The 19,299-nt window shown below is 43.4% G+C and overlaps 1 protein-coding gene across 5 annotated transcripts in view; it reads left to right on the top strand.

Moving 5' to 3' along the window:
* DLG3 (discs large MAGUK scaffold protein 3) overlaps nt 1-19,299 on the top strand; it is a 54,767-nt gene that overhangs the window by 17,725 nt on the left and 17,743 nt on the right. For all 5 annotated transcript variants that reach the window (XM_044234389.1, XM_044234390.1, XM_044234388.1 and 2 more), the window contains one exon: nt 9,988-10,102. In XM_044234389.1, the coding sequence (XP_044090324.1) occupies nt 9,988-10,102 (115 nt within the window). The remainder of the gene's footprint in view (nt 1-9,987; nt 10,103-19,299) is intronic.

Raw genomic sequence — 19,299 nt, 5'->3', positions numbered from 1 at the left:
AAAATACAGAGAAACACAAAGTAAAAAAAAAAAATCAGATCTGTAAAACTACCTCCAGAAATAACCAGTTTGTGTCTGTCTGTATGTATATGTAAGTGTTGGGTGTTATTTCCCTCCAAACTTTTTTTTTTTAATATTTTATTTATTTATTTATTTGACAGCGAGAGATCACAAGTAGGCAGAGAGGCAGGCAGAGAGAAAGGAAGGGAAGCAGGCTCCCCGCCGAGCAGAGAGCCCGATGCGGGGCTCGATCCCAGGACCCTGAGATCATGACCTGAGCCGAAGGCAGCGGCTTAACCCACTGAGCCACCCAGGCGCCCCATCCCTCCAAACTTTTATATATCATATTATATGTATGTATCTCTTTCAAGACTAGAATCATTGATTTAAAGAGTTTTGTATCCTTTCTTTTATTTTTTTTTTATTTTTTTTGGTCATGCATTTTTTTTATTGTATCCTTTCTTTTAACTGGCTGTATATCATGAATATCAAACTAAAATGGTTTCTAGTAGTTAAATAATATTTTATCATGTGTATGCTATAAGTCATGTGACTGTTCCCTTTTTTGGTAGATGTTAGATTGTTTCCAGTTTTTTATCTTATAAATAATACTGATGGATATCCTTGTATGAGGCTTTTTTTATGAATCTGATGTTGCTTCTTCAGAATGAATTCCTTGGTATGGAATTATTGGCCCAAAGGGTATGAACAAGTTTAAGACTTGATGTATTTTGCCAAATTGGTCTCCGCCTCCACAGTATAGAGGGTGTGTAGTTTGAGATCTTGGTAACATGGAGCATTATTTTTTTTAATCTCTGTAAATTTGACAGGTAAAAAGTATTATTTGACTCACATTTTAATTTTTATTTCTTTTTTTAATAACAGTTGAACATACGTGTGTGTGTGCATGTATATCTTCACTGTCATTTTGTGTGTGTGTGAATTACCTCTTCATACCTTTTCTCCATTTCCCTATTGAGGTATGTTCATAAGTTCTTATTGATGTGTAAAAGCTTAAAGGTAGTTAGAATATTAATTCTTTGTCATGTATATCACAAAGATTATTCCCAGTTTGTAGTTTGCTTTTTTACTTTATTTTGACATACAGATATTTTATGTTTTTATGTAGTCAAGTCTATCAGTGTTCTCTTTTGTGCCTTTAACAATAAATGTTCACTTTTGTTTTATTCTAGTTATCTAATATTTTTTAAAAGATTTTATTCATTTATTTGACAGGCAGAGATCAGAAGTAGGCAGAGAGGCAGGCAGAGAGAAGAGAGGGGAAGCAGGCTCCCTGCTGAGCAGTGAGCCTGATGTGGGGGTCGGTCCCAGGACCTTGAGATCATGACCCAAGCCAAAGGCAGAGGCTTAATCCACTGAGCCACCCAGGTACCCCTAGTTATTTAATATTTTTGTTTTCACACTTGAAACTTTAACCTGCCTGGAATTCACTTTTTAAATTTTTTTAAAGAATTTATTTACTTATTTGACAGATCACAAGTAGGCAGAGAGGCAGACAGAGAGAGAGAGGGAATCAGGCTCCCTGCTGAGCAGAGAGCCTAATGTGGGGCCTGATCCCAGGACCCAGGGATCAAGGCAGAGGCTTTAACCCACTGAGCCACCCAGGTGCCCCTTCTCTACTGTTTTGAAGTGCCACCTTTATTACACACACAGACACACAGACACACAATTTGGATTTTGGTATCTTATTATGTTCTATGATATTTTACTCTGAGATTATCCATTACTGAAAAATGACCATAGATGACCATAGTAACAGGAAGAATCTTTCTCTAGGTCTCATTTTCTGGGTTCCTCCCACAGAAACTTGACTCAAAAGATTCAGTTGAAACCCCAGTAAAGACTGTCAGTGGATTTGTGATCCTGTCAGAGGGACTACTGTGAAGAACATTTTGCTCTAGACTCTCAATCGACCTGGTAAAAAGTACAAATCAGTTACATTAACTCAAGTTAGAAAGCTTAGTTGTAAAATGTTGTATTTCAATCACTGTGTTGCAGCATCTCTGTTAAGTGGAAGAGATTGTTAGGAACAAGATTGCCCGCTGCCTTGAGAGTAGGGAAAGGTGTATTTTGTCTTCATTCTCATGTTTTCTGGGTGAGCTGTTTTGTCTTGGGGTGCTTCTTGTATACAGTTTGGCTTATGGGTTAAAGGAGCTAAAGGCTTTGTTAATCCGGCATTTGTTTTTTTGTTTGTTGTTGTTGTTTTTTAAGATTTTATCTATTACAGATCACAAGCAGGCAGAGAGGCAGGCAGAGAGAGAGGAGGAAGCAGGCTCCCCGCCAAGCGGAGAGCCCGATGTGGTGCTCGATCTTAGGACCCTGAGATCTCAACCTGAGCCGAAGGCAGAGGCTCTAACCCACTGAGCCACCCAGGCGCCCCTAATCCCTCATTTGAATGTGCTACATGAAGTTCCTTTGAAACAGAGAAAAGGTCCTAGTTGAGGCTTTTACCCTGATCTCCTGGATCATCTGGGATAGGTGAGAAGGACCAATGGCAAGGTCCTATGAATAACTTTTTCTTTGCCTGATGTGAAATCAAAGCGTTTATCACTCTACGCATTTCAGATCAGGCAGCTGAATGTCATGAAACCTTTATATACTACAGCACTTTTGCTCAGTAGCTCTTCTTGCAACCGCGGTAAGCCCTTTGGGGGACAGAAACATCCAGTCAATAGCGATAAACTGGAATCTTTTATGGCATGCTGATCTGGCATGTCTTGTTTTCTGTTTTATTTCCAGTGTCAGGATGCTGTCCTGGGGTGGGGGGTGGGGGGTGGTGTGTGTGTGTGTGTGTGTGTGTGTGTGTGTGTGTGCGCGCGCGCCATTGTGGCAATGCAGGGACCAGAACAATGACACTGAGTTTTCTGTTCTGGGTTAGTCATAGTTCTGGGCCCATTGTTCTAAAAGTAGAGCTGAAATTACTTTTCTTCAAGCAATAGTTGCTCATATTGAGGCCTGTTTGCCACTTTTCTGCCCTCTCACATAGCCTTAAGAATTTTTTTTTGGAAAAAAAAAAAAAGAATTTTTTTTTTGCAATTTCTACCCATTGATTGGATATTATTTTTTGACCCAGAGAATTTAGGATTATTTACAGATGTGAAGATTTCCCCCTTCTGGCTCATATTTAAAAAATTAAAATTAGACTAGTCCTAGGTTTGATTCCCTGTGGGCCTCATTGATTTGGTCATAAAATCATAATTATGTCAAAATTAGAAGGGACCTGAGGAACTGTCTAGTTTTAGAGGTCTTAGATTCTTTAAATAGTAGGCCCCATAATTAAAAACTAATGCAAGTAATAAACTTCATATTATTTTTCTAGAGACCAGTTTGTGATTCCTAGAAACATGCTGTTTGGCTATTCATATACTTACCTCCACACCCACAGAGATCTTTTTTTTTTTTTTTTAGATTATTTATTTATTTATTTGACAGAGAGAGAGACAGTGAGAGAGGGAACACAAGCAAGGGGAATGGGAGAGGGATTTGAGAGCAAAGTCTTATTAGAGGGGAGATGGATTTGGAGGCTTGAATGTGTGTCCAGTTCATATTAGTGAACATAGTAGCTTCAGTCCTCATTGATGCTTTATTAGGCTCTTAAGTAGATCATGAAACCTCTGACATGTCAGTGTTTTGCATAAATGGTTTGTGGTTTTGTTGGTCAGTTTTTAGTATTTTGGGGTGGGTGGAAAGGGAAAGTTTTGTATTTTTTCTTAATTAGTTCCTGAGGAGCCAGAACTTGAGAATTAGAGTCCAGGTTTGTCCTGTCAGATCTTTATCATGAATTAACACATTCAATAAAAGTTTGTTGACTCAACAAGGTGCTGATTGCCAAACTTCAAGAAGGAAAAAAAAAACCACATCAAGGAGCTTATAATTTTGTAAAGGAAATGATATCACCACAAATTCTGGGCACGAGATTTTAAAAGGGAGAAGTAGTACAGGGTCTGGAAACCATGTCAGGTGAAGAATACTTAAGAAAGTAACAATATTTAGCCTGGAGAAGGGATAGCTTATTTTGAGGACATGATGACTATTCTCTATTTTGGCTGATATTATCCCACTTTTTCCTGGTCTCAGAAAAAACTCATAAGTTGCTTTTGATCCCTTCATCCACTCAGATATCAAATTTTATCTCTTCTGGTTCCAACATATTTCTTGATTCTTGTCCCTTTTTTTGTATTCTCAGTTGCCCCCCTGCTGTGTCAGGCCTTTCAAGTAATTTTCTCTACCAGTAGAAGAGGTTCTTGGTCTCTGTTATCTTTCTCTCTGTCCTCCATTCTATATTACATTCCCAGAACAATTTTTCCCGCAAACCTAGTTCTGATTGTATCACGTCCCTATTTAAACATTTAACAGTGGTTCCCCTAGTCTAACAAGAAAGGCTTATCTCAAACTCTTGCAATCTGGTCCCTAACCTTCCATCACTGCTGCCTTCCCCTGTCCACACTACCTTCTATTCAGACTTATTCAGTATTCCTGGAACCTGCTCCAGACTTTCCCAGTTCTTTGACCTTCTTTAAACTGTTCCTTCAGGGGCGCCTGGGTGGCTCAGTGGGTTAAGCCGCTGCCTTCGGCTCAGGTCATGATCTCGGGGTCCTGGGATTGAGTCCCGCATCGGGCTCTCTGCTCAGCAGGGAGCCTGCTTCCTCCTCTCTCTCTCTCTGCCTACTTGTGATCTCTCTCTGTCAAATAGATAAAAATCTTTAAAAAAATGCATTAAACACCAAAATTAGGACCAGCTGGCAAAAGAGATGGCCCTTAAACCAAGAATTTTCTCTTGAATAGTGTTGTCTATTTATTAGATTTATATTAGACTAAATAATGAAGAAATAGAGAGTTTCCCAACATTGGACATATTTGAGCAGAGGCTGAGGGGTGGCTGGTTTGACTGATGTAAAAGTGGGGGCTACTTATACTGTGGGCTGTAGGGGCTAGACAAAAAGAGAAAGCATGGTCCTCTGCTGCTAAACTTAAAACTACATGTGAGGCACCAACCACATTTTATCTCCCCTCAGAAGCCCACATGACACACACACACACACACACACACACACACACACACAGACACGGATCAAGTCATTCCTTTACTTAAAATCTTTCAGTAACTCTTTCCATCACTCAGGATAGTCAAGAGAAAGTGAAGAGGCAAAAAATCACTAAGGCAACAACAATGAACTTAGAAAGAAAGCGGTGGATTGAGGAAGCAATTAGGAACAAATATCAGCAAAACTTGAGGAAACACTATAGTTGTGTGCAGAGGAAAGGGGGTTTTGTTTATAGTAACAGGGAGGTCATCAAGTAGGGGGAGGCAGAGTGGTCAAGTCTAGAGGTAGATATTTCCAGAGTGTCTATACAGCATCATATAGGTGGTAGGACAAGTCCTTTGAACCAGCAACTCCACCCACAGGAGGCCAGCCTTTTCTGGGATTATGCAGAGGGAATATTTGAGGTTCCTCTTTGTCTTTGTCTATTCCAGATTATAGTTTTGCCCTACTTTTGCAAAACCAGAAGTTTCATTGAAGTGTTTTTTCCCCAAACAAAAGATCAATCTGTCCTCAAAGGTAAATTCTGCCTCCACTTCTTTAGAAGTGGAAAAGCCGCTGGAAGCTTTAGAATAGCAATTTGTCCTCAACCTCCAGTCATAAAGGTTTCAGAAGGTTGGGGTTCAGTTTGGTAGTGCCAATCAAATGTTTTTGTGTGCATATAATTTGACCCTGCAGTTTTACTTTGGGAAATCTATTCTATAGAAGTGTTCATACAAATATGCAGTGCAGCATTGGTGGTAATATTAAAAATTATAAACAATTTAAAAGTACATCAGTTGGGATATGGCTGAATAAATTATGGTCTGTCCATAGTATGAAATACTATGCAGCTATCAAAAAGAATGAGATGGATCTCTATGTACTGACATGGATTTCCATGACCTATCAGAGGATGAAAAAAGTAGATTTATGTGACTCTGTGTGACTCATGGGTATATTTATATAAACAGTATATACATGGAAGTAAGTCTGGAAGGATACATGCTAGAAATATTAACTGGTTACCTTTGGGTAATGGGGTGGGGAAAGTGATACATGAATATCTAAAGGAAAAAGTTAAAGATTTTTAAAAATCATATGCTACTTTCATTTTAAAAAATGTGAATTCATCAGCTTTCTTTGCAGGCATGTTGGACAGAAGCCTCTAGCACTTTCACTTCTTGCAGGCTTTGTAACTGTATTAGCAATTTTTTTTTCGAGAGTTTTCCAGACCTCTGGCCCTAATCTTCCTTTTGATACATGCTGCAGGATACTTTCCTTACCTTTTCCCTGAGCTAATAAAACAAAACTCAATTTTGTAAGTCAAGACCAGCAGTTTCTAAACCTTATTGGACATGAGAATCACTTTGATGCTTGATTAAAAATGCAGATTCCTGGGCCTGCTCAATAGATTCTGAGTCAGTGTGTCTGGGGTTGGATCCAAAATCCTGCTCTTTCAGAGGTACCCCAGGTGGTCAGTGAGGAACCCTGTTTCAGGGAATGACGTCTGATTATGCCCCCACCCCCCTAATTTCTCTCTCCATGATTAGCAAAGGGAACCAGGGAGCAATGACTCACTGTGGATATCTTTGTGGGTCACAAATGGTTGGGTTCATCTGAATGGGAAAACATGAATAAAACATAGTTTAGTAGACTTGAGAGTTAGGTAATAAGTGTTGTTTCTTTAAAGTAGCCTATTTGAAGCGAACCCTTTGGGTTAGAGGCTGGTCTGGTGGGCAGTGACTAGGCAGTGACCAGCCTCGGAGATACCTTCCAGCGATGGCTTCCTTAGTTATAAGTGGAAGGGGAGGAGGACCATGAGGTCTTAGAATTCAGATGCTTTTTAAGTGAAGTTTCTGTCCTTGGAAAATGATGCTTCTAGTATTAAGATGAGGTACTGTCTATCTTGAGACTATTCTAATTATTTTTTGTTAGATTTATTATTTTTCTTTGTTATAAACAAAGTCTGTTAATCAGATGCCCACTGTGGATTATTAACATCACAAAAGGGTGTTTAAAAATCGTATACCCCGGGAGGCCTGGGTGGCTCAGTGGGTTAAGCCGCTGCCTTCGGCTCAGGTCATGATCCCAGGGTTCTGGGATCGAGACCCACATCGGGCTCCTTTCTCAGCAGGGAGCCTGCTTCTCCCTCTGCCTCTGCCTGCCTCTCTGTCTGCCTGTGCTCACTCGCTCTCTCTCCCTCTGTCTCTGACAAATAAATAAATAAAATCTTAAAAAAAATTAAAAAAAAAATCGTATACCCCAGTTACTCCCAACAGTTAGCTTTGGGAATAAAAGTAAGTGATAATACTTCTCAGCTACCTTCCCATGCCCTCAGTGAAGCTGGCAGCCATCAGTTAAATAAACCATTAGGTTTATTAGTTTGAGAACAGAACCATCAACTTGGGCACAGTTTTCTAATTTCCTCCTCATTTACCCAGCAGTCATTTATTCAGAGGCTACTCTGTGCCTAGTGGACATTGGATAATTCTACAAATAAAAGCCAGAGACTGATGAGCAGCTGGCACTCTAAGGGGATCATCTGAATGGGAAAAAAATGAATAAAACACAATTTAATAGACCTGAAAGCTTAGCAGCACATAGAAAGCAGAAAGTGGATTCCTTAAAGCAACAGCCTTGTTCTCTTTCTGTAGTCTATTTTAAGTGGGCCCTCTGGCCCAGCATTATCAACCTTGGATTAGGAGCTTTGAGGAAATAGTGGTTTGGTGGTTGTTTTTTAAAGGATTTTTTAAGAAACTTAGTTACTAAGCAACTGCTATGACCTGCTGCTAAGTTGGAGTTCAGCGGGCAAGTCAATTCCAAAGAAGGGAATACATAAACACATGGCAAGATGGGGGAAATGGCTTAGGGATAGATGTGGTATATTTTTTTTCTGGGTTCAGTGCATGTTTCTGCCTTCTACTTTATCTTCCCCAAGAAAGGGCTGCCTGGTGGCATCTGGGGGGCTCAGTGGGTTAAAGCCTCTGCCTTCAGCTCAGGTCATGATCCTAGGGGATCGAGCCCCAAATGGGGCTCTCTGCTCGGCAGGGAGTCTGCTTCCTCCTATTTCTCTGCCTACTTGTGATCTCTCTGTGTCAAATAAATAAATAAAATCTTTGAAAAAAAAAAAAGAAAGAAAGAAAGAAAGGGATGCCTGGTCAGAAATCTCTGTTTCACTGACTTCTCCTCCTAGCACGTGAGTGAGGAGGAAGACCAGAAAGGAGCCAACAAGAGGCCTGGGGTGGAGGGCTGAGCCCTGGAGCAGGGTCATTTCCCTGGGCAGGCAGAGAGGTAGACAGCCGTGCTGCTGCACCCTTGGGCCGTCCAGGGCTTCTATGACAGACCGGTCACCACCCTCTACATTTAGATCGTGATGCCTCATTGATATTGATGTGTTGCCTTGTAACCCTCAGAACGGGGACTCTGTCCAGCTGCTGTCGTTTTCCCCCAACACTTAATGGGTGAGTCAGTGACTTAACTGCTTCCTGCAGGATTTCAGGGCCGGGAGTAGGTAATGAGGACAAATCACCGCAACACCAGTGTGTGATGAATGAAAGTACACAGGAATTTAACCAGTTGGCTTCATTGGTACCAGAGTGAAGAAAAATAAACTTTGTTGAGGATATTTTTGTGAGTTAAAACTCCATCCCCCCTTAAGGCTTTTTAACATTTCCCTTTATACCCAGCTGAAGGTCAGGTTGCTTTGCTGAGGGAAGGGGAGTGTCAGGTGTTGGAACAGGTGTTTTGTTTTCTGCCTGTAGAGTCATACAGACTAGATGGGAATGCTTCTTGCCAGCCCTCTGTGGTGCATGAAAATGCTTTTGTGGAATTCTTTTTCACTGGAAATGTTTTTTTTTTTCCAAAACAGTTCCACAACCTTCAACCTCTACTATAAATTTTGTCTTCCTTTGAAATCTTGTCATAATGAGGTATGCCTGTTTTCTCCCATTTCCACAGCCTGTGCTTTAGATATATCACATTTTATGCAGCAATTACAGACCTTAAAAATTGTTGTGAGGAGAATAAATGTGAGTTTTTAAATGTGCTAGGAGAATGTCAGAGCAAAACATTCTTATTTTTTAAAAAAGCCTTTTATACTAATTGTGCAGCTAGGATTAATTTTCCTCTATCAGGTTTTCAGTTGGGTGTAAATGTGTAGTTGCCTTTCCAGAGTGATAAGCCTGTTTCAGGGCTGTTGTGATGGTGGTGGTAGTGCGGTATAAAGCTGGGCATATGAACTTACAACCCCACGGACTAGATGATTTTGGAGGAGAAAGGTGACAGCAGAGTTCTCAGTTTGGGAGAATTTCTGTTTGTTACTGAAGCCAAAGGCTCTGTTTATTAAAAGGGAAATAACCCGGGAGAGCTTTGTCCTCTTCTCATCTGATTCTGAGGTTTGTTTGTTTTTACCTTTGTGTACTGGGTTCCAATCTCCCCCTCAAAAAAAAAAAGTCATCTAGAAACAAATCGTCTTTGTTGCCTAACCATGATATAATGGCCTCAGGTCCTTTCCAGCCCCTCCGCCCAGTGTCTCAGGGCCATCTGTTCTCTGCAATCCACTTTTTTGGGAAAGTCCTTCCCCATCTGCTCTCCTTGGGCCTTAGTGCCTGCTCTAAAGATTTATGAAGGCTGAGCTGGAACCTCTTTCCAGTTGTTTCTTTTAAGGATCAGTGAGATTTCAAGGCAGATAAAAAGCTTTTTTCCATTTGATATGTCCAAATGTTACTCCTTTTTCAGGTGTGTTTCTTCCTTCTCTTGGTCTATGAGTGGAAAGACGTCTGTCTGTCTCTGCTTGGAGGAGGGACTCTGCTTATCAAAGCAAAGATTGACTCTGCTGCCTCTGGCTGCTTCTGTCTTCTGGCTCTTCAGCCACTGGCACGCAGGCTTGGTGCAGCTCCTTGGGTTCATTCTTCTCCTGTCTGTTCCCTTGTCTCCCTGACAGAGTACAGTCGCTTTGAATCGAAGATACATGACTTGCGAGAACAAATGATGAACAGCAGCATGAGCTCTGGGTCTGGGTCCCTCCGAACAAGTGAGAAGAGGTCTTTATATGTCAGGTAAGTCACACTTCTGAGCGGCAGGCCTCAAGCCGGGTGAGGAGAGCTCTATGCCGACCCAGCTCTTCCTGTTGAACTAGAGGGCTAGGGAGTGTGCGCTCCCAGTACTGAATGCTCAGGTTGGGTACTTTATGGTCAGTGGCTCTCCTTTCTGTGAGTGAGCTGGCTTCTTCCTCTTTGCTCATGAATGACTCAGTACGAGAAAATTTCAGTTTGCTCTAATTGTAAAAGACTGCTGGGTGATTGTTGCTAGTCAGCATTCAAACAGCACTCAGATGTTCAGAGTACTTTGCCTGCAATCTGTGATTTGAGGAGAAAACTTGGCATTCCCCCCCTCCACATATGCATAGTAGGCATCAGCATTTGTATCCGAGCTTATCAACTATCACTGCGTTCTGGTACAGGGTCTCTTGGAAGAGACCAAAGAACTGACAGGTTACTGTTTCTGGGATTTTTTTTAAAACGGTGTTTTTTTCCTCCCTGCTGTGCAGGTCTGCTGTATCTGAATCATGGAACTTGGGATGGGATGATGTATGGGCCCCAGGAAGGGTGGGTGGAGGGAATGGATTTATAGCATTGACTGTCTTGCTGTTGAAAGCTATTCTGAGATACTGAGCAAGGTTGAGCTTTTGACCCCTGAAGCACATTTTAATACTTTGGCAGGTCAAAGTACAAACCTCTTGGGGAGTTGGACTGCTAAGTGAACACTCTGGCCTCCTTGTAGAAGTAGGGGTAGTTTTCTTCCTGCCCTAGCTTCTTGGCGAAACTCCAGTGTGGTGCACATACACTGTATCTCTCCAAGGTTAAAATTCTTGGAGTAAGAGGTGCTGGAATTACTCCCCTGAGCCAGAGGTGTTACACTCTTGGGTTGGACTTTCTCTAGTGGCCTCTGATGACTGCTGGGGGGTTAGGAGGGAAGGCTACATTTGCTAACTGCCTGGCAGTGGGACAGCTGCTCTGTCTTGGTGGTTGGACTTGAGGATAGCCAGTGAGCATACATGCTAAGTGCAGCTGGGCTCCCAGTGCTTGATTTTCTTTTCCCTCAGTGGGTAGTCCCTGGCCCAACTACAGGGAACCGAGCCCAGGAAGCCCACTAGAACCCTTCATGGTTCTTTTTTTTAAAAAAATGAACACTCAGCTTGACTCTTTGTTCAAAAGCTGTCTTTCTTTTCTTTTCTTTTTTTTAAAGATTTTATTTATTTATTTGACAGACAGGTCACAAGTAGCAGAGAGAGAGAGGGACAAGAAGGCTCCCTACGGAGCAGGAAGCCTGATGTGGGACTCGATCCCAGGACCCTGAGATCATGACCCAAGCCAAAGGCAGAGGCTCAAACCACTGAGCCACCCAGGCACCCCTGATAGCAGCTTTCTTAACTTCTGCCCTGCTCATCTACTGCTATGAAGGGAGGAGAGCTAGAGGAAGGCTGTACTAGTCACTGGTGATCTTTTCAGTTTCCTGTTTTCCATCACTATGGCCTTGCTCTGGCTCTGTAGCCTAGACACCAGGCCACTGATGGGGGAAGCAGGAATGTGCTATTGCCCCCAGCAAAAGGGTAATACTTAAGTGACTTGGTCAGGATTGTTCCGTTCCCATGCTGCCAGCCCCCGCAGATGTGGCACTCCAGGGTGCGTGGGAAGCTGCTCTTTAGGCAAGACAGTTTCTTCGGAGAGCTTTATTTTTAGATTTCCTCTCTCCACCTATCCTGTGCTAGAGCTCTCCCTGCCTGGGTAGGGGAAGTGGGGCATTAGCTCCTGACCTCGAAGACCTAGAAGACCTGGAACACCCTCTACCTTGGCCCTGGGGAATGGGATACATTGCGTCTGACTCTGGGGAGGAGGGTGAACACTGTGCTCTGTTTCTAGTAAATCAGTTTATATGGTTTATATAATGTGCTCTTAACCTTATCTAGATAACTTTGGTGTCCTCTGAGGAAAATAAGTACGCTTTCAAATAACAAACATTTGTGATCACTAGACTTAGTCAAGGGAAGTGTTTTATGGGGCTAAAGCAGTGAGCTGAGGTCTTTTGCTAAGCTAACCCCCCTACCAGAGCCTGGCTTGCTCTGTTCCTTTCGTGCCTGTTTGGTGTTCTTTCATTCTGCACTCGGTTCCTTTTCGTTAGCATGTAAACATATTCAAGTTTCTTCCTTCTTAAAAGAAGAGAGAAAAAACTTCCCTTGATACCAACAGTCCCTTAAACTATTGTCTCTCTTCTGTTCACCACATGTGCCAAATTATGTGCCAGGAAACCCTAGTTCCCTGAGATGTTAATGTAATGTGTGCAAAATCAGCAGTCAGTAAGTTGGGCAAACGCAGTATTAAACACAGGAGAAGAAAGCTCTATACTGTGGTTCATATCCAGGACGGATTGTACTAGGCAGCATTTCACCAAAAGATAGGAGCCTGGGAGCCCTATTTGGAGAAGCCTGTCTTAAATCCAGGTTGGGAAATGTAGAGTCATCTGTACTTGCTCCAGCTATGTCTTCAAATCACCTCTCTTTCAGTAGGAAAGGAAGTATGTGTCTGCTTTTCAGCATGGTGGTATGTTTCCAAGCAACTCCGGAAGACTCTGGAGGACCAGAAGCCCAACTCTGTCAGGGACCCACAGTGACCTCTTAGTCATCAAATTCAATGACTGGTTCACTGGTTCTCTGCCATTGGTCTGACCTCTTCACCACATTTGTTCCCATGAATTCCCTGCTTGCTTCCTTAAAGGCTCTCTTCCTACCTTGCTAACTATTCCTCGATACCTTTCATTAGCTCCGCCCCCCCAAATAGCAGTGTCATTTATTTTCACAGATGGCGATCCTGTTGTATAAATGACATCCCTGATCTCTTTAGTGAACCCCAGACCCGCATATCAACTACTTGCTGAACATGTGCATGAAGCTGCACTCCCAGTGCCTCAAACAAGCAGTGTGTTCAAAATTGAACCCCCCCACACCTGCTGCTCCTCAGTTTCCTTATCGAAGTTAATTGCATCACCCTATCATGTGGAAAAGGGATTAGATTTGTTCTGTCACCCAAGGCAGATCTGAGCTCCACAGAAGGAAAAAAAGAGCTGATGATTAAGACTGTCTGAAAATGGAATGGACTGCTTCCGGAGGTAGTAAATTTGATCTTCTGTTACTGGAGGTGTTTCAGGAGAGGCCGGGCACCCATTTGCCATTTGCCTCGATGTTTTAAAAGGGGCTTGAAGCTAAAGCAACAATCTGGACATAATCTAATCAGAAGTTTTCAGTAGTTCTTTGAGGTCTTCGGGATAAAGGGAAACAAACAGGGAACATCTATGTATTAGGGGCTTTGTGACCCTCTTTAAATTGTGGTTAAAGTCCTTTATTTTCTTTATAGCCTTTTTTAAAGATTTTATTTATTTATTTGACAGAGATCACAAGTAGGCAGAGGCAGGCAGAGACAGAGGGGGAAGCGGGCTCCCCACTGAGCAGAGAGCCTGATGCGGGGCTCAATCCCAGGACCCTGGGATCATGACCTGAGCTGAAGGCAGAGGCTTTAACCCACTGAGCCACCCAGGTGCCCCGGTTAAAGTCCTTTAAATAATGCTGCAAAGTAGACATTATTCTCATTTTACAGATGAGAAAACAGAGACTCTAGTTAGACAGCCAAGAAGTTCCAAAATTGGAATTTCAACCTGGTTGTTCTGACCCATGGAGCGTGGGTCTTTCAGCATTTCCCAAACTTGCTGATAGGAATCAGCCGGCATACTAGGAAAAATACAGATCCCCAGGATCCTCTTTTTTGTTCTTTTTTAAAGATTTATTTATTTATTTATTTACTTGACAGGCAGAGATCACAAGGAGGCAGAGAGGCAAGCAGAGAGAGAGGGAGGTGGAAGCAGGCTCCTTGCTGAGCAGAGAGCCCGATGCGGGGCTCGATCCCAGGACTCTGGGATCATGGCCTGAGCTGAAGGCAGAGGCTTTAACCCACTGAGCCACCCAGGCGCCCCCCAGGATCCTCTTTTATCACTTTGGAGTCAGTGGGTTTGGGGAAATGTATTCTTTTTTTTTTTTTTAACAAGCAATCAGAACACTCAGGAATAACCAGTTGTTTGTCACAGTAGCTATTTATTTCTGTTTCCCTTGAACAACCTAACATGACACTTAGGGTAGCTCCGATTATGTGGAAATCAGGAAAGCACAGGGCGGAGACTCGGGGCATGGTGGTGGAGGTAGATTCAAGGAGCAGCGGATGTGGGTCCTGCCCTTCGGCAGCTTGCCAGCTGTACAGAAGACACTATGCAGCAGGTGGTTTGAATGAAAAGAGACCTTTTCGGTTGGGGTTTCACTTCTGATTCTTTTAGCTGTTGTTTCCCCTATGATATGTTTCTTCTCCCTTCCCTTCTCCCAAGTGTCTGTTATTCTCTGGTGTGCATGGGTTGCCAAGCAAGCAGCACTCTCTGATAGTGTCACGGAGCCTGTAGCAGTTGGAGCCCTAGGGAGCTGCAGCTGTACTAACAGGAGAGAGGAGATGGGGTTTACAGAGCAGGGGAGCCAGGAACAGGAAAGAAGGAAAGATTGCAGTGTTTGGAGAATGTGATTTGGTTTTAAGATCACTAGTGACTTAATGGAAAGGCCTTCCCCAGCCTTCACCACAGTAGCCTCATCTCTTCAATGGTGTAGATCCTTCAATACGTAGGATGAGTGGAGCCCATCTTTCTGGCCACACTACGGCTTTTGCTCTGCTAGTGAATTTGCCCTCCACACTGGAAAAGTTTACAGAAGTAGGCCTCTCTTGAGCCTCTTGCTCAGGACCAGGGTGGTTGGGGTGTTTAACTCAGGTCATTCTGATGTGAAGGGAGTACGAAAAGACACTACGAAAAGGTGAGAGTTCCACGGACCCTCCAAGTTCTAAACTTGTTTGTTCTTTTTTTTTCGTCTGTTTCTTGAATGAATGAACGAATGACCTTGTTCTCCAAAGGCTGCCAAGAGGCCTGAGAGTATATTTGTAGAATGAACGTTTACAAGTCTCTTCTGGTCAGGCTGCTGGGTACATTCTTCACAGCCACAGGACAACATCAGGCAGACCTTTGGGGAGTCCTGGCCTCCCAGCTGGCCATCTACCATTCCGGTCTGCTTCCCACTTGAGGAAGGAAATCATGATGGGGCATCTCTAGTCTCCATTCCAGAAACTGTGTCAGAAATATTGGCTTGGGGGCACCTAGGTGACTCAGTTGGTTAGGGTCTGCCTTCAGCTCAGGTCAGGATCCAAGAGTCCTGGGATCAAGCCCCGCGTGGGGGCTTCCCTGCTTCTCCCTCTGCCACTCCCCCTCCTTGTATTCCCTCTCTTACTGTGTTTCTCTCTGTCAAAAAAGTAAATAAAATCTTAATAAAAAAAGTTTGGCTTGATCATCAAAGAGGGCCAGAAAGGGCTCCGTCTCATCATTAAGCAGACATTAATTGTGCAACTGTCCTGTGCTTATAGCCCAGCATGGTGCTTAGGAGAGCCTGACTTTGTCTTGTTCATTAATGAGTTTCAGTAGTGGATTAAAATGCCAGTGAGGTGATTCTGGCAGGCTTCACTGTCTGACAGAATTTGGGGGTGATAATAATATACATCTTAAAAAGCAATAGCAATTTCTGTGTGTTCCGGGCTACCAGAGGGTGGGGCAGATTTATCCTATGTCAGTGGTTCTTGAACTGCCTGTTGCTAGAGCACATTCTCCAAAGAGCATTCCTGGACCCCTGGTTATAATCCCCTCAGCTGACCCAACAGGTGTTGTGACCCCAAATGTTCATACACTGCGGGGCAGTTGGTCCTTGACTGCCCGTCTAACGTCATAACTGACCTTAAAGGCCTGAGACTTTGAAGTAGACTAAAGACAACAGTGCCCTTCCTTGTTCTCCATGTTCCCTTCTGCACAGAGCCACAAAGACCTGACTTGCTATCAGGGGCACTTGTGCCTCTTGAGATGACCCATCTTGTATCAACCTGAGTACTCAAGTTTGGGCTTTTAGGTTGCTTTGCGGAAGCTGCTAGCAATTTTAGCTCTTTCAGTAAGGTCAAGAGCTGATGAGTGACTGTTGCTTTATGACTCTCAGTGCATGCTTCACATGGACGAGCCAAGAGAGGGGCTGCTCAATTTTCAAATAATATGTGCCTTTTATCTGGAACATTCTGAAGCTCAGGCTGCTGTAACAAAGTACCATAGACTGGGTGGCTTAAACAACAGATGTTTATTTCTCACAGTTTTGGACACTTGGAAGTCCAGTAGATTCAGGTTCTGGTGAGCGTGTTGCTCGTGCAACTTTCCTGGCTTGTAGATGGCCACCTTCTTGCTATGTCCTCACCTGACCTTTCCTGGGTACATGCAAGGAGAGAGAGAGAGAGAGAGGGAGAGAGAAAGATTCTCCTTGTTTCTGCCTCTTCTCGTAGGGGAACTATCTTTCTCAAGATGTTATGTGAACCTGATTACCTCCCAGTCCATCTCCAAATATCATCACCTGGAAGGTTAGGGCCTCAAGGTATGAGCTTTGGTGGAACACAACCATTCAGCCTATAGCACTGTCCAGAGGAAGAAAGCAGTGTCTTATATGCCAGCTGGCATGGGAGGGAAAGGCACAGCACCTGGAGAGTATCTGGGAGGGTGTTTTGTGCCCCACTCTCCTAGCCTGATCTCCTCCACCATTCATGAGCATTAGACACTGCCTTGGTCTGCAAAGGGATTCCCTTTGATGATATACTATGAAAAGATTTTAAGACTGCAAGAGTTAAATAACCTTAAATTGAAAACATTAAGAAAGGCCATTGCTTTAGTATGAATACATACTAGTATGTATTCATAGTATACATAGTATGAATTTGGAAGAAAGGAATTTGGAGTGAGCAGGGTCACAGAGAAGGGTGGGACTCAGGGGAGCTGATGCAGGTGAGAGGGGACCGACAGAGCCCCCCCACCCCCACCTCCCCAGGCCATACAGAGCCACCACGGGCAGAGGGGGGCAGAGGGGGGCAGAGGGGTAGGCGAGCTACTAGGTGAGCACAGCAGGAGCAGCCACTGGTCTTTGAGGCTGAAGTGCTCTTGTTTATTTTGCTTGGAGAAACCTGCCTGACCATTTTCCTTGGTAGTAGTCATTTTCTTTGCATTCCTGTTCACCAAGACACTGAGGTGGCTGTGCCAGGTGCTTCTGATTTCTCTGGATCTTTTAGACCCAAACTGCACAATTTAGGATCTGAACTGCAGAGACTTTGGCCTGGTAATCTGTTTACTTGGAGCTGATTATCTTCCTGCATTCCTGTGGGGCAGTGAGATCCCAGCTGAAGGGAAGATTAGGCAAAGTCCCCTAGGGCACGTGTATTATGTGGGCAGGTGCATGCAGCTCTTAGGGGATACTGTTTGAAAGGTCACCACTTACACAACATATCTTTCAAGACCTTTGGCAGTGCTTTTTCCTTGGGAAGATAGGCAGTGGCATTTTAAGCTGCCATGCTGAAGCCTAGCTCAGGAACCCCAACCTGCAGACCCTGGGAAGTGAGCATCTGCTTTTCCTGCTGGTGTGACTTGGCTCCGGAAGGCGGCTTCGTTGCCCGCTTTCACTTTGTTTTTACATGCCACATTTCCTCTGGGCCAGTCTTTGTCCTGCTTCAAGAGAGGTTGGTGTTTTTCTGGCCTGGCCGTAATGTTTAAGAATTTGCAGGAAAACCCAAGATCTGGCTTTCCCTTGCTTCACAGAGGCACGTGGCCATAACCAAGGAGGAACATATTCAGGGTTGAAGAATAATCTTTTATGTAGACCACTTACTGTGATCTTAGGCTGTAGATGGTAATATTTCCATAGCTTTGTTCTCTCCTGACATAGTGTTTCCCTCTGAACTGACCAGTTGTCAACTCAGAGGCTTTCATGAAGTTCTTTTTATCTAGATGCAGAAAGAATGAGGGGTTTCTGAGGCTTCTAGTTTCCCAACACACTTTCTTGTCAATAAACTCACATACATGGGGTGGGACCAAGGTACCAGAGCAGTTCAATGTGGTTTCAGGTGTTTGGAGACAGGTATTGGCTTTCTTTTTTTCTGCTCACTTTTTTAAGTCAGAGGTTGAAAAGTTTTGTTGCTGTATCATCTGGGCCTTCCATGTATAGGATTTCAATTTCAGGACAGTGGTTTGGTTTAAAAGGGATTTAAAAGGGATGGTATGCCCACAATAGCCAAACTGTGGAAAGAGCCAAGATGCCCTTCAACAGATGAATGGACCATGTATACAATGGAATATTATGCCTCCATCAGAAAGGATGAATACCCAACTTTTGTATCAACATGGACTGGACTGGAGGAGATTATGCTGAGTGAAATAAGTCAAACAGAGAAAGTCAATTTATCATATGGTTTCACTTACTTGTGGAGCATAATGAATAACATGGAGGACATTAGGGGAAGGAAAGGAAAAGTAAATTGGGGAAAATCGGAGGGGGAGACGAAGCATGAGACACTGTGGACTCTGAGAAACAAATTGAGGGTTTTAGAGGGGAGGGGGTGGGGTATGGGTGAGCCTGGTGGTAGGTATTAAGGAGGGCACGGATTGCATGGAGCACTGGGTGTTGTGCATAAACAATCAATCTTGGAACACTGAAAAAATAAAATTTAAAAAAAGGGGGGGTGGTATGGTATCTGCCTTGATTTTCTCTAGTGCTTGCCCTAAGGATAAAAGGTGGATAGGAGGATATATCCATGTTGTGGAGAAAGGTGCTCCTTCATCCTCTTACCAGTTCCAGCTTGAGGCATTTGTAGCAAGGAGCCAGTCCCTGTCACTTTTAGGTTCCAGGCTGTTCCTAAGAGAGATCGTCACTGCTAGATGGCCACAGTTTAGCATGCTTCTTAAAGATCTCGATACTTTTTCAAAGTTAAAGTTTTTAAAAAAATATTAAAGACTGTTTTACTTATTTATTTGAGAGAGAGAGAGATGGGGTGGTGTGGGGCAGAGGGGAGAGAGAAACTGAAGCAGATTCCACACTGGGCACGGAGCCCAAGTGGGGCTTGATCTCACGACCCTGAGATCATGACTTGAGCCGAAATCGAGAGTTGGACACTTAACTAACTGTGCCACCCGGGTGCCCCTCAAATTCATTAAGGTCTAATTTACATACATTTTTTGATTACATGAAATATACATCATTTGAAAGGTGGTTTCAGTTTACTATTCAGCCTGTTCTCTTTTAATTTCTTCCTTCCTTCTTCCTCCTTCCCTC

Source organism: Neovison vison, chromosome X (genome assembly GCF_020171115.1).
Source record: "Neovison vison isolate M4711 chromosome X, ASM_NN_V1, whole genome shotgun sequence".
Taxonomy (NCBI): Eukaryota; Metazoa; Chordata; class Mammalia; order Carnivora; family Mustelidae; genus Neogale; species Neogale vison.
The sequence above is the reverse complement of the archived record's forward strand: the minus strand, read 5'-3'. Positions and strand labels throughout refer to the sequence as shown.